Source organism: Bacillus rossius, chromosome 7 (assembly GCF_032445375.1).
Source record: "Bacillus rossius redtenbacheri isolate Brsri chromosome 7, Brsri_v3, whole genome shotgun sequence".
In the NCBI taxonomy this organism is placed as follows: Eukaryota; Metazoa; Arthropoda; class Insecta; order Phasmatodea; family Bacillidae; genus Bacillus; species Bacillus rossius.
This window is the reverse complement of record NC_086335.1, coordinates 52,678,892-52,699,920: the sequence shown is the minus strand read 5'-3', so window position 1 is coordinate 52,699,920 and position 21,029 is coordinate 52,678,892. Positions and strand designations below refer to the sequence as shown.

Genomic DNA, 21,029 nt, shown 5'->3' with positions numbered 1-21,029 from the left:
AATTAATTATCTTAAAACGATATTTACTCCTTTTTCACCCCCCTCCCTTTTTTTAGAAGCGTAATTCTGTAATAATATATACCCTAGATTTTTTTTAATTAGACTCAGAACATTTTAATAAAAAAAATAATCAAAATCCGACAATTTATTTTCGATTGATGTTGGGCTAGACATACAAACAGATAAAAATACAAAGAAAATTATATTTTTTAATCCTCAATCATGTAAATTGCAATTTCTAATAGTTTTTCTCTTAATTTGATCCAAATACAGACTTTTTACCTCGAACAGTTTCAATATTAGTATAGAAAATGTACAAAATTGTGGTTGGTAGTTTTCGTACGTTAACTAGGTATTGGTACCCAAATCTTTTCTTAAACTTCATTAGTTTTGGAGACATAATTAATCATCTTAAACCCATATTCACCCCTTTTTCACCCACTTAGGAGCAAAATTATATTATTATTTATAGCCAAGTTTTTAAATTGGCCAAAGACCTTTCTAATAAAAAAAACAACAAAATCCTTCAAGTAGTTTTCTATTGATACTAGAAGAAAAAAACCGACAAACAGACAAAAATAAAAAATAAATATATTTTTGAGTTCACAATCGTGTAAACAGTAATTTCCAATTGTTAATAGTTCCCATAGTTAGTTAATTTCATAAAATGTCTTCTGGCTGGAAACTATTGAAAGTTAAAACTTTCATATGAATAAAACAATTACATAGCATAGATCCGTGAAGTATTAAGAATCGTAAGACACTAAATTTGCTTACAGCAAAACAAAAATAATAATAATATGAAACAGAAAGTCTGTTTAGGTACGTTGGAAGTCCTGCTCGGCTTGATCAGTGTCAGTGTGAAACAGGCTTGAGCGGAAGCAACTGAAACTGGTTATTTTCTTCTTGCCGTGTGGGGGAGCGAAGGCGGGTTAATGAGTGATGGTGAATAAAGATGAGAGGGGGGGGGGGGGGGGGGGAAGAGGCGGAGAAAGTGAAAGGCGTCGGCGTGTAGCTCCGGACAGGCCATTTGTTAGCGTACCATTATTACTGCACGTGTGCCATTACCGAAATTTTGTGTAACATGTATGTGATGAAGCAGTCACGGTACGCAAAAGTACGATATTTGGCTGCAATGAAAATAGTAAATAAAAGTGTATTGATTATATAAAAATATAATTAATCATAATTTTGTTAGTAATTTAGGATGTGTACTTAAATAAAATTGTCATCTAAATGTTTTATGAGGAATTAACCCGGAAATATTTATATTTAAACATTTTATTTGTATTTCATACCAGCATTATTAATTGTGATAATTATTTAAGAACTGATAATATTTAAATGGCTGATTCGGGAGCAACTGAGGTCGAGTTTTCGGATCACTTACCTCCTGTCAAGGAGGAAGGGGGGGGGGGAGGGGGTTGGGGTCCTGGTTCGATCCTCGCCGGGGACACATTCGGATGTTTCACAAGTGAGTGACGTGGCGGACGTTTCCGTGAGCCGGCGGGTTTTCTTTCGAAGCTTCGACATCATAATCATCATCATCATCTCTTTAGGGTTGCAACCGAAGCATCTATGTACATCGCGCATGTACTGTGGTTTTCTGAACCTGCTAGATCCGCTACCACCAAGCCTAGGATTATAAACGAGATTTCAGTTTTGAACTAGCAAATTGGGCTGTGCCAGTCATAGTGGTTTACCGTTGCTCAGGGCAACCGGGGACCCAGTAATTTAATCGGGCGCACTCACCATTAATTAATTTACAATTTTACAAAACTCACAGTTTATATATAAATATATTCAGGCATATACATACACACGTCTGAATCTAAAAAAACTGTAAACGTTACAGTGGCCATAACTGTAAATTTGGCCTGTGCGTATTTCATAACTTGTAAAATTTGCAATAAAATCTATTAGTAGTGGTTTTGTAATTTATTCCTACTCCTTTCCTAACTTAGAACTATCGTATCATATCTTAGAACACAAACTTAGAGCTCTCACAACTTAGAAACACGCAACGCCGAGCCACATTACTTAGAAACGAGTAACTTAGAACATGCATAAAAGACATCGCTGAACTCAACCGCTCTAGTCCGTGCCAACTGCCATTGTTCCGCGAGCGTACCATAATGCGGTACGAGCGCGCCGAGATGTCGGGGCGCGGAATGTCTCGGACCCCGACAAGTCCTGACTGGCGGGCGGCTGGCGGCGGGGACCCTCAGTCGCGGCGGAATGCAGGCGCAGTCATGGCGGACAGGGCGCAACTCTCCAGGGAGGAGACGCTCATGCTCAGGAGGACGTACGTCGCGTGAGTACCCGCCCCGCAGTCTGTTGCAGTGTTGTTCCCGGATCGCGTCATTTGTCCATTTGTCTACCATACAACCTTCTGCATTCGTTTGATACAGTTTTTAATTAAAATTACTTTATTTTCTGTTACACTGATAGGGTACGTCATTTACATAAAAAAAAGTTTTTTTTTGGGGGGTATGGGGGGGGGGGGGAATTTGGATAGGTCAGTTTCTGGGGGCCTGAATTACTCCCCCACGCCCATTTTCTTCCCCCCTTGCAGGCAAACCACCCCTGGGAAAATACACGTAACCCTTTTTTCAAGCTATCTGAAACTCTTAAATGTTTTTTTTTAACCTGAATTTCTAGTTATTTAAAAAAAAACTGCCACTTACGAAATGTAGATCCTTAACACTACCACTGTTCTAACGCATGTTTGAAGAGAAGACTACTCTATATAATTTCGCGTATTCAGTGGTCATAAACTGAGCCATAAATATTGTAATATTTAGCGTGTTGGTGACGAAAAACCCCACCCTGACCAGGCCCTTATCTGTATGCGTATATATAGGAATGCGTCCATAGCACACACAATTGTACATCCCTTAGCAAATGCAGCTACGATATAAAGGAGGCATTTCTAATGGATGGAATGTAGTATCCGAATACCTTTACTGCTAGCACCATCTGTTGATAGTTTGTCGCACTTACGTGCGCGCATGTAGCTATTTTGAGTCGTGATATCTACTAATATTCAGCCAAACGTTAATTAAATAACTACAGCCAATTTAAAACAAAAATAATGTAACGTGGCTGTTATAAGTGTCAGCGATCAAAATAATTACTTTGTTATTAATCTAAAAAATTAATAATTCTTATGAGAATTAAATAAGCTTAAGTTCGCTTTTCGGCAATTTTTATTGAGGTTTTCATTTGTCTCTATTTGAGTTAGCATTTATGCCCATAACGTTTTAAACAAATCTTATGCCAAAAATTTATATTAATATTATATACAAAGGAAATAAAACGCTTTCCGAAGCTAATGGGTGTAGGAACGCATTAATGGATGCGAATGCAATTTTTTTTTTTTTTCCTAACCTAAGTTAAACTAAGTGTATTGGGAGGGGTCCGGGTTAGGGAGAGACTCTAAGTGCGTCTCAGGCCGAAGCCTATACGCTCTAATCATGCAGGGGGTACCATGCAGAGAAGGGAACATGCATATGTGCTAAGGAGGGGGATTGGCCAGCCATGGCAGCAATTGGCGCCATGACTAACTCCCCTCACTTGACTATACTAGACTATACTAGATAAGTTGGGCCCAGGTAAAACCTGCATAGACACAGGGAAAACCCTGGGCACTCACATGCGGGATGCAAATTTTATGCATTAATAGCAAGCAGGTTGGCTACGGGAACAGAGGGATGGTTCAGGAAGAAGAGTTGGACAGAGTAGAAAGTCACTACTTAGCAAGTTTGGGAGGGAACTTGGACTTTTTGTCCGCATTAAACTTTATTTGGTTGGGTACTGATCTTTAGGGGGCGACTTCGTCGTTTCCCGCCTGGCTGCCAGCTAGCCTGGGATGCGAATGTCGCATCCCTGGTGTACGCATGTAGGGATGCATGATGCCGATGCATCCCTTGTGAGGATTCGGAAGCAATGAAAAGATGGCTGCGTCTACTACGATGCACTTATAATGGATCCCTTCGTTAGGAGATCACGTTCCACACATCTGTGACGTCAGCGCGACAAAAATGACGGACGTGACTAGACGTCCCAATTAGAAGTATTTTCTTTTTTCCATCACGTCGCGGGCGCGGCGTTACCAAAATGCGTGTCAGAATTTTGTTTTCGTAAGACCTGTTAAACGGGTGCATTGGTAATTTTATTATTATTGTTGTTGTATATTACAGGTTTTGTTTGCTAACTTGATCTGTGAACTCTCTGAAATGTGTTCAAGCACAGTGATTTTCACAATTGAATGTTACATTTTAACTAAACAAATTACTCTCTCAAACATGTGTACTAAAAAAAAAATCCTGCAAGCATTGATGACTGTTGTTTTGTTTGGTGCGTATGTTAACAGTAAGTTTTGTATCATAGTATCGCTTATTTTTGGTTGTGGCGCGGGCAATAACCGTCTGTTCACATTAAGGCAATGTGCCATCTTCGCATCCAGCATAACACTGGAATCATAAAAGCGCAATATGAATAAAATAATTTTCTGGCTAGTCAGGTCCGATATATCTGTGACGTCAGCGTGACTAATTTCGCGGGCGCGACGTAATTGAAATGAGCACAATGTGTTTTTTTTTCTTAGAAAGACGGTTAGACTGGGTGCGTTGATAATGCTATATTTATTCGTGTACTTATAAGGTTTTGATAAGTAACTATCTATCTATAAAAATCTTTGAAGTGTGTTCACGTTCAGTCGCTATAGATCCATTCTACAACGGAGACGGATCTTACGGAATATTTCACTACTGCGTCTGTGCTGCTTCCACAATGCACAGAAACGTAACAAATGGCAACCAATGAGATTACGTTTCAACGTTACGAAATATTAATTTAAGAAAATAATATGCTTCAATTTGCATATATATATAATGCATATATTAACGTATATAGAAAATAAACACCTAAGTAATACTAGAAAATTAGTTATTCTTGTACAGGAAACAATTTTCCACGTAATTAGAACATAAACAAACATGGCCACCACAGCAGCCAAGTACTCGGTCTCTATTGGCCGCACGGAGCGACGTAAACTGAAGAGCTCGGCATTGCCGAACTAATCCGTACGGGTCTGTCTTCGTCCGCGTGCTATTGTAGAATCTCTGTTCCGTGAGATCCGTTTTCGTTTCCGTGTCATTGAAGAACGGGCCTTAAAAAAAAACATCGTAAACATTGATGACTGTCGTACATACCTATGTTTGGTGCGTGTGTAATCGGAAAAAAAATTATTAATCGTTTACTTTTGTTTGACGTTCGGGTGAAAACCACACATTTTCACTATATTGTGATATTTTGCGTATTTCGCGTCGCGTCTGTCGAGCTATTGTGATTACAGCGTAACGTGTCTACCATTTGCAGGAGCTCGCCGATGTAGGACATACACAGACGGTATTTACTTATATTGTTCACTAGACACTTTTAAGGAATTTCAAGCTGGTAAATGTAAATTTCAAGATAAAAATTAACTGCCATTTATAAAGGAGTGAAGTACATTTTTTAAAATAAGTAATTAAAAACCTTTTTTTTTGTGTTTGTATTAACAATTTAAAGTGCTGCGATTGGAATCTTGTAAATTAACGGATTTAAATGAACGATGGGCGCTTTCTGGAGATTTTAATACAGTGAGTTAGGTAACCATTTCGGGATAAGCTAAGTTTCAAAAATCCTATCGTTCGGTTTTTATGACTTGTTCCCATTGTAATGATTTTGTAAACTTACGAATTATTCTAACGTAACCATTGGAATACTATTGGCGTGATGCTGCATGTGGTCGCGTCACGTCACGTCACGTGACAGTCAACAAACAGTGTGACGTAGTCAGGCAGGAATTCTAAGACAACACGAAAAATATTGTTCACTTTTTTTTATGTATAAACATATCATCTCTCGGTATACGGCATTTGGTGGGAGTAATTTCATGAATGGAACGAAGTCGCATGGAACGGAAAAGTGTAACCACGGTGCTGCCATCTGTGGCGGATGGTATGAATAAAAGTTCGTAAAGCCAAAGGGAAACGTTTTAGTAATAGCTGTTTGATAAATATTAACAAGATTAGCATTATTTTAATAAAATTCCTTGACGAAGATCAGGTCCAAAACCGGAGTTCGGTATTTTTTTCAACTCTATCGCTATTAGCGGAGCCGTTCCATTATATAGTTGAAAATTTCGGTCTGCAATTCGAATGATTCTATAGTCACCGTAGCTGCTCCGGCAGCGAATTCTAGCGGAGGGTGAGGACACTCAGTGTGATGTGCGTCCAGAAATTTAGTTTAGAAACACAATTTGTGTATATTTATCAAGCTTGACATTATTTTAAAGAATTCAACGTTAAATTTCGTGTCCGAACTTCGTAGAATAAATGTATTTGTAACATGAGAACACACGAATGTGCTCGTTACCGAGGTTGCGTGTTACTGAAAGTCTATCTCTTTTTCTTTTTTTTTTAATGAAACATGAAATGAAATCAAGCAAATAATGCAAAATACGGTAATTTTAAATTTATTATTGGCTTGAAACCGCATTTAAATTTACGCAGGGATACCATGACCGTTTGCGAATAACCCTTAATTATAAAGGATCTTTAAAAGGTGCTCTTAAAAAATGTTAAGCCATTTTTGACCTTTCGAATAGTTTCAAAGATCCTTAAATAATCGCTAAACCATTTTTTCGTGAAACGACACGCACACTCGTGGCCATTGAAGGATTTGTGGCAGTACTTTTTAGTCAAATGTGACGATAGTCTGTTGCTTAGTCAGCCAACTACTGTCTACACACTTTCAGGTTTATCTACATATGTCCATAAAATAATGTCCCAGTTATACATTTTAATAGTATCAACTGTAAGCGTTGCAGAATGTTGGTTCAAAGTAACAATTAAAGAGTTAACTCAAACAGTCAGATAAGCGCATACGCGAGTACTGCTTTGTTTTCACGCTTGCAGCGCCACCTACGCAAAATGGCGATTCCTGAGCGTAAAACGTTTTGTGTTCTGCAATTTGCTAAGTCGTAATTTCAGTTCAAAGTTCAGTTTAAAGTTTGTGATCCCCCATGTGACAAAAAATCCGTCGATGGTATAGGCAGTTCGAAACGTCCGGTTGTTTGTAAAGGAAAAAGCACGGGACGACCAAAAGTCTGTACAGGATGTTGACCGTGCCAGAGCATCTTACCTGCGCAGTCCTAACAAAAAAAAAAAAAAAAACTTCGGAAAACACGTCTTGAACTTCAGTTGCCAAAGACGATCGCGTGGAAGGTTTTAAGGACACGGTTATACGTGCGTCCATACCGGTTTACAGTTGCTACGTGCTTCAAAGCCAGATGGCTATGGCGGACGTTGTAACTTTGCACCTAGAAAGTGTTTGAACGGGAAGATGACTTTCTTGATCGTGTGGTGTTCAACGATGAGTCAACTTTTCATTTGAGTGGAAAAGTACATAATATTCGTATCTGAGAATGTGTGCCGTATAACTAAAAGTGCACATATTGAACATTTATAAGAAGAAAACTAGGTTAGTTTACCTTTAATTTAATGTATAATTTGTTGCAAATAGTCTAAATTAAATTGTTATTATATACCATTGAAACTGGGACATTCTTTAATGGACACCCTGCGTTACTGGCAAATGATTTAACATACAAGAACTGAAATTTCACAGAAAACAGAGTGTAAGATGATGTAGATGCAAACAAACGACTGCTGAAGAATACAAAATATTATATGTTAGCGTGAAAAAATTCAGTCATCCATTCTCAGCTAGTTTTTCATTGAATGCAGCTTTTAAATATCAAATTAATATTACATTTAAGTTCACGTTTTCTTATATATATTTTTTTATCAAAACAAAAAAAAACATACACAAACGTATGTTCTAAATCAGTTTAACATATTTTAACAGAGCATTGATTGTATACAGTATGACGCAGTCGGGCAGGAATTCTAAGACCGCACGAAAAATATTGTATACCCATGTTAATAATTGAATTCGAAAATGAGGACGATCCCCCCCCCCCCCTCCTCAATACCTTTTCCAATCTGGGTAGATAGCAAAATATGTTTTGGTTGTTTTGAAGTTTGAAGTTAATTCCTTGTTGATGTGATGTTACGATTCTTCCTAGCGAGTGCTAAAGGCTAATTTTGTTTTGCAAACCTGTCGCTAGCCTGAGTGACTTCAACTTTAGAGCTGACAGCCACTCCTTGGTGCCGAACTCACACGAACAAACCAAACATTTCAGACATTCTCGGGCGCTTCAACTATCGAACAGCGACTGACGTGGTCGTTGGAACAACGGTGTTTCATGGGCGTAGTTTCCACTCTAATACGGAACAAGCTGGGAGATAGATACGGCATTTTAAGAACGCGGTTACCTTCTTCTACTCTACGATCTCTCGCATTTGAGTTGTGGTCCACGGATCATCAGCCCGTTTACCCGTTCTGGTTCCTCGCTCTGTGCTTACTTCGAAATAAATAACAAGAAAATAGTTTTCTCAAAGCTTCGTGCAATTTGAACATAGCCGTAGTAGTTGGAGTACTTCCCTGATTTTTTCTCCAACTTAAATTATGCCCTTTCAGAGTATCAAACACAGCTGCGAACGTTACATACAGTTGACAATCTTAGGTCATGCTGTATAAAAAGTGCAATTTTACACATATGTAGGTTACAGCTGTGTCTCCACTAATACAGGTGTATTTTGATCTACACAGGTTATATATAAATACACAGTTTTGTTGTGAAGTAACACCAATAAGTTAGAGGTTTAATTTTACCATTACTGACTGTTAATTTAACAATAATAACTTTTACACTGTATGCGTAATATTCCTAATTTAAAATAAAATGTAAATTTACACGTAGTACATTGTCCATGCACTTATGCTGTGCATGTTTGTGTAATATTTGTCTGTAAAATTACGATGTTCTATAGGTGTTTATACTTATATAATTTATCAAATAAAATTAAACCAATTTTACACTCTCATTGACACCAAGGAAGGTTCTGTAACGAGGTGTCACTAGCATGGCTTCTGGTAGATACCCCCACAACATCTCGAGTGGCACGGGCTCGAACCATGATCACAGATGTTCGACTCGTTCTCCGAGATCAATGACCTTCGCCATTACGCTGCGTAATAAGTAGGTAAATATCGAATTGAATAAGGTAAATAAACTATGATAATGTGTTCAAATTGTAGACAGGTCCCTAGGAAGCCATGGTGTGGGGTCTTCGACTTCTTCTTTTAATCACTTTCGTTCCACTAGCAATATTTTAATTTACAAAATCAGCTACCAGGGGCGCTAGTGTCACTTTATTTAGTTCCAGCTATTAATATTATACAAAAGTAATTGTTCACCAAGTTCAGTGTCATTTTACTTCAATAATGGAGAAATTTCTCAGTGACTAATGGTAATGAGTAATTTTACAAGATCAAGCATGTAAAGTAACAACTACATTGCAAATGTATTTTTACTGAATGCGTCAAAATATTTTATTAATTTTATACACAACAAAAAAGTTTTAATTTTACACCTACCTATGTGTAAAAATACACAGACGATGTTTTTTAAAGTTATGATTGGTAGCATATTTTAGTCTTGTAAACTGCGGATTAAATTTAAATGATTTTCATTACCTACCCATACTTACGTGTAAAAATACACCTAATTCGAAGGTGAAAAATCACTTCTTTTTTTTCATTGAAGGCACATGGGGATACAAGTAAGAAAATTAACACTTGTTGATAGTTTTTTTAATGCCTACTACTTAGGGGTCGTCCATTAATCACGTGATGTTTTTTTTAGCAAATTTTTAACCCCCCCCCCCCCCCCCTCAATAAATCACGTGTATTTTTTGGTGCAAAATATTTTTAAAAATTTCGGAATATTATCTTTAAATATAGGTATAATCTAATTTAATTCTGGAAAATTAAGCACAGTGATAAAAATATCCAGACACACATTTAGGTTGCAGATTTATTCTCACTGGCATAAAAATAATAAAGGAAAGGCTAATATGTGATTTACGCATGTATTCGGCGCCAAAATCACAGTCTTACTAGCGGGCGGGGATATTGTTGCCTGGCTACGGCGAGTCAAGGTCACGCATAGCTTTTCGGTTTAGTAGAAATCGGGTGAAAAAAAAATACACGTGATATCTCTCTACACCCCCCTTCCCTCCCCCCTTGTGATATTTCGTGATTTTTTCCGACCCCCCCCCCCCCCCCTTTTCGAGCCTCACGTGATTAATGGACGATCCCTTATGTAAAATTATTCACTCCAGGTTGGTGTATTATTATCACATTACATAGTGTTATTTTACTTCATGTTAGTGTAATTTTTTTGTACATTTAGGGTGTAAAATCATTAGAAAATCGTTGATTTATATAGCAACTATTTTTTATCAATGTTCAATTTAAAGAATATTACATACATTAGCTTTAAAATTGCACGATGCAGTGGGTAAAGGAATGTTGCCTTCCAGGCACACCGGAATACAATGGAGTGAATGTGCACTTCTTGATAGTGTTTAAATATGCATTTTTGTGTAAAATTACGCAAACCGTGTTGGGTATTATTATCACAACACAATGTGTTATTTTACTTAATGTTCGGGTACTTTTACAAGAACATTGTTGGTGTAAAATATCAGAAGACTCGTTAATTGACGCGCAGATTGTAGTTTTACACCAATGTTGATTGTTGAGTTTTTACAATGTAAACCTACATTTGGTATAAAATTACATCACATAATGGGAACTTAACACAAGTAAAGTGTAAAAGTACACAAACTCTGTGTTTTCCGAATTACATGTCGAAAAATGTAAAAATACACTAGTAGGTACTGAATGTATAAATTTTCACGTTTTGACAGTTGTTACCGGACACTTTGAACTACTTCATTGGAATATTTTTCACTCAGAACTGGTAACATGTACCTATTGTGGACATGTACCAGTCGGGAAGTTTCTCATTCAGGTTAAACTGGTTTTCCAAGTTATTTGGAACGACATACAGTGACGCTCCTTTATTATTCTGACACGTGCCATACCAGGATATTTTTAAAAGTATTATTAATTGCATCATTACTAAACCAAAATAAATAAACTTAAAATAAAATACTTTTTTTTAATATCAGGCAGAAAAGGTACCTATCATTTTGGAAGTTACATCATATTTGTTTTATGAGAAGTACTGATAGTAAAGGCAATTTAGACTTAAATTTGGCTCGGAAAAAAATTATTAAAAAACGTAATTCCTCCTGAAATACGTTTTTTATGTCCACCTGTACTTCCCCCAAAAAATCTCATGTAATGAAATCCTGCATGGGGAACACCCTTAAGTTATGAATAAACGCCCGCCATCTTAGATGAAGCCAAAAAACCGCCCTAACTCAACAATGAACAATTACAGGGAGGTGCTATAGGTAACAAAAGTTTCTGTTTTGGAAGAAGAACCCACTATTTCAATATATTTGATATAAATTCATTAACATATAACAGGTTTAACAACACAAAAGCATCATTTTTTTTCTCACTAAAGATCGAAGGAATTGGTAATGAGTTTCAATTAAGTGAATTATAGTGTGAATTTTCATTTGGAAAAAAAAAATCTGTTTCTAAAATTTTATTCGATAATATACATATATATATTTTAAAAAATCGGCATTGCTATTATTAATAATTTTTAATAGGGTTTGGTGATAGTAGCCAGTTTGCGGAAAGCTGAATACAAAATGGAGGAAAATTAAACTTTCTACGGCGAAGGCTGAATGGTGAACCATTAACAGTGTCAATGTGTCAAGAGGTTTAGAGTTTGAGGAATATTATTTTATATAGAAAATATGGTATTGTGGAAAAAAACTGAGGGTGTTAGTTATGTGCGAATGTATGTACAGTGAAGGAAAACATAATATCAGACATGGGAATTACATTTTTCTGACAACCTTTTCATAATGGAATATCATCAGTGGAACGTGGTTGTATTCCTTTTACGACCCATTTTACTGACAGTATGCAGCAGACCATAAACACGAGGATGTACAGAGAACTATGCTTGAGTGACGCGACAGCCCTTAGAGGTTTTACTCAAGACGTGGCCCACTCCTGTGGCACTTTAGATATATAAAGTATTAATTTTGTTAATACAGATTGCCAGCCATTTCTTTTTATTTTTTCTTTCCAGTGTGTGATAAAGCATGTAATGGAAAGAGAGCGATCATGACCAAATATTAGCTAGTCATTACATCTTCTATCATTGCTTGTGATTGACTGGTCTAACGTCAATAAATCACGTGAGTCGTGCAGCAACAGAAAAATAAACAGTTTATTAAATATGCAGGACTCAAATATCAATGGATTCGTTTTATGTAAGTAAATAGCAAAACGAAATAATTGTTTGGTGTGATGGAATTAAGCATGCTATTAAAGATACGTCTTAATAAAAAAACTGAAACATAAACACACAACACTGCGATCGATTCGCGCTGCAAACAATCGATTTACGTGTAACCGGACAAGCACTTTCTTCGTTCTTCCCAATGAAGTAAATATTATTCACGTGGGCTAGTTCAGTTGTGCCGTGTGGCCGTACTGCTGGAGATGTTGCTCTCCTTCGACGCGAGCGAGCGCTGGAAGTTTCAAGGACCCGCTCACCTAGAACCGGACGAGGACAATGGGTGAAGGAGACCTCTGACGCGGGGATTTAAAAAAACCCCGCCATCCAGTCACGTACGACACGAGACGATCGGCTGTGGGAGGGGGCTCGATCCTGGGTCCGCCATTACGCGGCGGCAAGATGTCGCGTGATTGTGAACATGCGCTTTCTACCCGCGCGAAGTAACCTGTTATATTTATACACAATATATATTTCCTAAGTCATGCCTGTTTTAGGTTATGTGGTTCTAGCTTTTGATAGTTTTAAGTTACGGCAGTTCGGAGTTGCGTGTTTATAAGTTTTGATTCTTTTAAGTTAAAAGTTTTGCTTTACTAAGTTACGTGGTTCGGCAATATGTATTTCTAAGTTATAAGTAATGATTTTTTAAGCTGGGTGTTTCGGCGATATATTTGGTCAACCAACTCTATTTGTACGTTCTGTACCGATGCACGTTACGAAGCATTTGAATCTGTTCTAAATATATATTTTTTTCTATTGTAATTCCTCAATTCTGAAGCCTGCCACAAGTGTTTATACCTTATCGCTTCATTGCTTCATGGTCACTTTGTATGAAGTTAATTTTCTGTTTCCCCATAGCTGGACACATTTTAGAGACATTTCTACATAAATTATTACTTGAGAAGAAGAAAAAAAAATCAAAATCAAATATTGAAAGTGAAGCCATGTGTGAACAAGGGTGTGACGTAATTACCCATGTGTAGGGCCTACCTTTATCACAGACATTCGAGCAACGGGGTTCTTTAACCGTCAGCCACGAGAGTTACCAGCTTGAATTCGAAGCCCAGAAAGAGTGCAGTGCTGTGTTTTTGGCTGTATTTATAGAAACGGCAACGTATATTTGTGACTTGAGGAGGCACGCTTTAAAATAGCGTTTGAGAAGCAGCATCATAAATTTAGCTTCTTTCCCTTCGGCAGTAAGAAGGTTTATGAGATCGTCTTCGAGTACGATATTTTGCGATATGAATCATTCACATTGTGATAGCAGCAAGACTTTCGGCAAAATTCATGATCAAAACATCGTGAATGGTTTTAAAATCTCTTCAGATGGAACCGGTGCCCCATCATTAAGGGACCAAATCAGCTCTCACTTTTTCTCCAAAACTGTTGGTTGTATGACGAAAAGAGACATATGGAACAATAAAATATCAAATATAAGTATTTTTCCTACAATATTGGTTCTTATATTTAGTGTAGGGCCAACTATTGAGGAGATAGAGCATTATATAATTAGGCCTACATGTGGTAATTACTGGTTCGAAGAGGATAGCCCAAATTAATCAACAAGGTTTATTTACTAACCAATAATTGCACTTGTTATTAAGTTACAACAGTCTAATGATTGTCCACAATTTAATCGCGCTTGATTAGGTCCACTGTTTACTCTCCCCACTGGAGCTCGATTCGACTGTGGCTCTCTCTAATGCTCATCTTTTACGACGCACCTCTGTCCCATCACACTGTCTCACACTACTCACTCGTCCGTCACATTTCCCAGCATTCAAACCCCGCCCGGGATTGAACCCCCATCTCTGTTTTGGCAGCGAGTGATATGATCACTTATATGAATGCCCCGTTCCAGGTCATTGTTGTATTTTTACATTTAACACGGTTCAACTTCTAGACTTTTTAAACTTCAAATATATATATATATATATATATATATATATATATTTGAAGTTTAAAAAGTCTAGAAGTTGAACCGTGTTAAATGTAAAAATACAACAATGACCTGGAACGGGGCATTCATATAAGTGATCATATATATATATATATATATATATTTGAAGTTTAAAAAGTCTAGAAGTTGAACCGTGTTAAATGTAAAAATACAACAATGACCTGGAACGGGGCATTCATATAAGTGATCATATCACTCGCTGCCAAAACAGAGATGGGGGTTCAATCCCGGGCGGGGTTTGAATGCTGGGAAATGTGACGGACGAGTGAGTAGTGTGAGACAGTGTGATGGGACAGAGGTGCGTCGTAAAAGATGAGCATTAGAGAGAGCCACAGTCGAATCGAGCTATATAGTGCATAATTTTTGCATAATTAGTTGGGAAAGTTGAATTTTTAACATTTTCGCGCAGTATGTATAGGATAACCAAATGCAATGGAATAAATAACTAAACATCTTTTGGTTGAAGGCAATGCTAGTGGCTACTGCGTGGTATGGTTTAAATTTTTTTTTCTAGAAAATTTTATTTTATTTAGCCTTTTAAAATCATAAAAATTCTGAAGAATTAAGTAGATTTATTTTTTGCAGAAAGAAACTAAACCATATCTCTTAGCAACCAGTAAAAATTGACTTTAAATCGAAACAGTTCCATTTTTTATTTCATGATTCTTGTCCATACTGCACAAAACCGTTTAAAATGTAATTATGCCAGCTAATTAAGCAAAAGTATGCGATGTATACTTTTTGTTTTATTTTGTGAAAGTTCAGCCACTCAAAAAGTTTGGCAAGTGTAACCGTGTGTAACGCAATAACAACACACTGACCTGGAATTGAACATACGCTCTTAAGTATTTTACTTTCGAAACATTTCACGAGGATTTCTCTATTTCATGTTCATGCAAACTATAAAATAATTTCCGGGCGCCTCTTCGAAAGAATCCTGAAGAAGTACATCTTAAAGGATGATCGTAATTTTTTGTGTCAAATAGTTGCAAGGATAGTTACAGAACCACGGGTGCAGACTTTCGTGAAAGGACGAGCCACAAGTGTTATTATTATCATTATTATTATTATTTGTAATTCCCGTCAGACTGTCACGTCCATGGCCGGGTTCATGAACCACGCAGAAACTCAAGACGCAAAAAAGTTAAATAACAATGTTTCCAAACATCCGTTTACAAATCACACGAAACGCAAATAACACGAAGCAAGCATCATAAAACTATCAACTTCTTGTGTTTCTGCTTGGGTTTCCGCCTTCTGTATTAGAAGTGAGGCGTTCCGAAAACTTAAAAGATGCAGACGTCGTGTGTATTGAAGACTGCGATATTTTTTCAACATTCGCTTCATGTTTTTGCTTTTAAAACTAACCCACAGTGAAAATCATAATTGAAATTATTAATAATTTCTCACCTTTAAATGAAAAAAAAAATATTAATGAAAAAGAAACAAGATAACAATTTTTTTCAGCAGTTTTAATGTTAAAATTTGTAGGGTTGGTAATGACGTGCGACTTACGTGTTTTATTAACTGTCGTATCTTTCTTGCGTTTGTTGCGTTCTTGCGAAGTTTATGAAGCCATGCTTACCCATAAGCCCATGCACGTGGAGAACCAAGGTCGACCGGGCAAAACGCGCCCGCGGATTAACGTCACAGCACACAGAAGGCCAACCAGTCACTCCCCTTCCCCCTCGATTCACCTCCTCGAGCCCGCCTGCAGACTGACTCAGGTGTAACTTTCCTGGTCGTTAGGCGACTATTCAACTACGAAGATATTGTCTCGCGAGCGCAAAGACTTTCGGAACCCAACTGGCTCTCTCGGGGTGGACATGGAGCCAAGAGCTGGCATTAGTTAGAGGCGAGGCCCTCCTCACTGACATATGGCGTTGATCACACACATTTGAACATTTTCTAATTATAAAATATATATTTCACCATAGTAACAGTGCAGAGCTATCAGAGAGAAGGTAAGATTATCGATACAATCAAGAGTTGGGCAGAGCATTATGAGAAGGAAAATCACGTACAAGAAAGAGATAAGGAAATGAAGAGGAAATGAGTGAACAAACAAGAAATAGAAAATGAGATAGGAAAAGTAAGAGGATGAAAAACAAAAATGACGAATACCAAAGGGGACGTCAACCAAAGGGAACGTCAACCAAATGGAACGTCAACCAAAGGTAACGTCAACCAAAGGGGACGTCAACCAAAGGGGACGTCAACCAAAGGAGACGTCAACCAAAGGAGACGTCAACCAAAGGGGACGTCAACCAAAGGGGACGTCAACCAAAGGGGACGTCAACCAAAGGGGACGTCAACCAAAGGGGACGTCAACCAAAGGGGACGTCAACCAAAGGGGACGTCAACCAAAGGGGACGTCAACCAAAGGGGACGTCAACCAAAGGGGACGTCAACCAAAGGGGACGTCAACCAAAGGGGACGTCAACCAAAGGGGACGTCATCCAAAGGGGTTGTAAATCAAAAAAGACGTAAACCATAGGGGACGTAAAACCACAGGGGACGTAAAACCACAGGGGACGTAAAACCACAGGGGACGTAAAACCACAGGGGACGTAAAACCACAGGGGACGTAAAACCACCGGGGACGTAAAATCACCGGGGACATTTACCATAGCCAGACGGCATTAACTATAAAGGAAGTTATCCTTTGATGGAGTTAGCATGAGAGCACTTTAACCAATTAGGACGTTAAACAAAGAAGACGTTAACCAAAGAGAACGTAAACAAGTGGTCGTTAACCAAAGGGGACGTTAGCCACAAAGGGCGTTAGCCTTATAGGACTTCAACCAAATGATTTAAAACGCATTGATTTTGCTTAGCTGTGTTAAAATTAGAATATGCTTTTTTAATGGAAAAATAATATAGTGTTAGCAGTTTTTTTGTGTGTAAGCATTATGGTGACTAATTTGCAAAAATTTGTAGTAATTAGATACAGCGTGCAACATTAAGGTGTGGTATGTATTTCATTGACCAACACATTGAATATACTAGTTGGTTAATATGGATGAACAGCCAACGCGTTTCCAAGGCTAACTTGTTTTACTGCTATTAAAATTACGTTACTCTACACAGATACAAAACAAATGTTTACAAACTGGGAGTCCTCCAATTTCCTTGGTAATGTAACCGTTGCCTTCAGCCTTGAAATGTAACAAAATACCACAGAGTTGTAATGAGGGAGCTACTTTAATTGTTTACAACTATATATTTTTTAGAGCCATTGTGGGTAGTGGATTATAATGCTACGATAATCTAAAGCGAAAATAAGGAAAACGAAGGAACTGTACGACGTATTAATGTATGATTTATGTTTTGTGTTTGGCACCAATTTAATTATTAATATATTACATGATTTTTTAGCGTTACTTAAAAAAAATTCTCAATATGGTGTAACGATAGTGATTTTCTTAAACTGATTTTGGATAAATATTCTAATTATATTACAATATTTTTATTTATGTATTTCTTTGTACCTTTTTGTAAAACAATATAACCATATAATGTACTATTAAAATGAAAGCTTTAAATTCTCTTAAAAACTTTTTAAATGACTCACAATTGTTACGGCAATATCGAAATCTATATAAAAAGTTAATTTTAACAATAACTGTTACAATCCTATTTTTAGACAAATACGTGTTTAGCTCATTCCCCGAGATATAACACATTGTCATTGAACCCTATTACTTTCATTTCTACTGCAAAATGGAAGGAGTGCGTTGTGTGTGATCACGTCATATCAAACACAATATAATTACATAAAGACCCCTCCCCACCATATTTGTTTTGGCTTTGTTGCGAAAATAAAGCATTTATCTTCAATAACGATGCAATTCAAACACCTAAGTGTAAATAATATGCTGAAGCATTGCTTGCTTGACTCTCTGACAGTACGCACGCTAGCGAATAGTAGGTACGTCGCATAGTTCTACAAGGATTTAGTAGTTTAGTAGTTCACCAGGACGCCACTGTGATGATTTGGCGCCATCGTGCAGGAAGCCTGTTCACGTTCACATTTCTTGGGTAACATATAGACCAAGAGCATCCCAATTGGTGAGGGGGAAGGGGAGGGGGCACATCCCACATCCCTACAATAATTACATATTTCATTTCGTTCTCTTTCACCCCCCCCCCCCCCCACCATAATTCACCCACAGAAGTATTTTATTTAACTGTATGTGTGTTTTTAATAAAATTAAAGAAATGTAATGTGTAAATGGCGATACACGTTCATATTAAGCATCTGTCGACTTTAAATCAGGCCGTTAGGGTAAGGGCGACGATTAGAAACAGAAAATAGGTGTATGCAGGTTGACTTGTTTTCGTCTACCTACGCACAACGTTCACTTTCGAGCTTTCTGCCGGTCGCACAACTCCTACAATGACACGGAAACGGAGACTGATCTCACGGAACAGTGTTTCTACAATGGCACACCAACGGAGACGGACCCGTACGGGAGCTCCGTGCGACGAATAGAAGCCGAGTAGGTAAGTTACCTACTTGGCTGCGGTGGTAGCCATGTTTGTTTATGTTTTAAATACGTTACAAATTGTTTCAAGAACAAGAATATATAGTGTTCGGTATATTATTCTCTGTGATCTATTTTCATTAGATATGCAAATTCTGCCCATGTTATGATCTCGAAAAAAAAAATATATTTTTATTTAAATTAATATTAAGTAACCTGGAAATGTAATCTCATTTGTGGCCATTTGTTACATTTTCGTGCACTGTGAAAGCAGCAGACGCGATGGTGAAATGTTCCGGGCGATCCTTCTCCGTTTACGTGATTCGTCTCCGTTTCCGCAATGGTTTCTTGCAAGAAAACAATTTTATTGTTTAAATATTGAATTAATTCCTAAGTCACATGGACACTACAGAAAAACAAACTCGACATCGGAATCCTGCACAAAAAAAAATATCACTGAATGATGTGTATGGTTGAACAAAATGCCTCACAAAATTCGTTTTTGATAACTAATTACGTAATTCCTAGCTATATATGGATGCATGTATTTAAGTCAGTAGACGTCTATTGAATAAAATATTACCATATATGTTAAAAAATTATTTGCTTGTTGGGGTTAAAAAGAGCAACATAATTTAAGAATGCTCCACCCTTAGCAAGCTGATAGTAGTACCTATACAATCCATTTTAACAAACATTTTGGGCGCTTATTGCTACAAAAGGTTTTACGGTTAAAATACAAAATATATTTCACCTCACAGATTTTTTCTGAACAAAACTTAACCACAGAGGCAATTTTAAACGCATAATTTTGGCAGAACATAAGCAAAAGCAAAATGTGTTGAATAATAATTTCCTGAAAAAAAAAAAAAAATTAAAGTTATTCGTATTTGGAGGCTTCTTATAAGAAATTGAAAATTATTCTTAGTACAATGGAAATTCATTTTTGCGGATAAATGTCTTAGGAATAATATGTCATTGAAAAGTAAATATGACCACTTTAGGTGCAAAACAAAAGCGTACCTAAACTCCTGCCATTGTGTAGAATGGATTGTCGTGTTGATACGATATTAAATTTCATTGATACAGAGTGATGAGTTGCATTCTAACGATTTCAAATAAAAGAAAAGTAATAATACATTGATTTATTAATTTTGTTTCAGAGACTCTTGTGAGCTACACTTCGCACAGGACCCTCTGAAGATCGTGAGCTCCAGGGCCCAGTACTTGGTCGACGACTGTGGTTTCGAGTACCTGGACTGCGCTTCAAGGACGAATAATGGTGAGTAAAAAAATGGGTGCATGGCCACCATAAGCGTTAAAATTAAAATTACCAAGTGTACCGTAACATTTAATGTTTTTGCCCAGATTAAGTAATTATTTATGTTAATTGATTTATTTGCTCTACGCAAATAGTTTTATTATTTGAAAACTGTATTTATTTTAAAAAGTATATATCTATGTAATTGATGTTCTATGGACTTAAATGAACGTTTGAAATGAACAATTGCAAAGACCCCTCTAAGGAGGTATTGACTTTTGACGGTAAACGGTTAATTTGACGCCGTTATTACTTAATGAAAAATGTTGTTTCAGTAATTGTTTATTTAAAATTAATGAAAGATTTTGTGTTCCGCGCTATTGTTGCGCGCGGTTTTTATGAGTTTGACGTTAAATAATGTAACTTTTTAGCTTTCGGCCAATCACAAGCCGTAATTTAAAATCCGTTACTCATTGTTAAAATGACTTAATTCAATAAGTTTTTGAGGAATGTAATGGCCTGCTTAAGAGAGAACTCCTACAAGACGTCGACGTAAAATTATCCTGCAAAATAGCTAGGAAAAGATAGGCATCCGCACCAAGGGATGATATAATTGCATTGTTAGGAAGTAAACAAGCATGTATCTGTATGTATTTATCTAAAAGATAAAGTAATTAGGAGTGAAATAATACGTGAGTAAGTAATGTAAGAATCAGTTACCCCATTTCTATGTCAATCATCACGTCTCTCACCTACACATCGTCACGTCGCGGCCTAAATATAAAATAAACATTGATAAACTGGACTAAAGTAATGTTAACTACGAGAATATAATTTGATATATTTATTTTTTCACACAACTATCATCACCCAGTGGTCTGATGAGCGAGAGCCTCAGAGCTCTACCGACCT

The 21,029-nt window shown here is 37.1% G+C and overlaps 1 protein-coding gene across 1 annotated transcript in view; it reads left to right on the top strand.

The window, feature by feature from the left end:
• The first annotated feature begins 2,192 nt into the window (after positions 1–2,192).
• The window catches only part of LOC134534024 (5-phosphohydroxy-L-lysine phospho-lyase-like), a 45,169-nt gene continuing 26,332 nt past the window's right edge, over positions 2,193–21,029 (top strand). The window contains exons 1-2 of the mRNA XM_063371964.1: positions 2,193–2,314; positions 20,020–20,138. Coding sequence (XP_063228034.1) covers positions 2,253–2,314; positions 20,020–20,138 — 181 coding nt within the window. The 5' untranslated portion in view covers positions 2,193–2,252. The remainder of the gene's footprint in view (positions 2,315–20,019; positions 20,139–21,029) is intronic.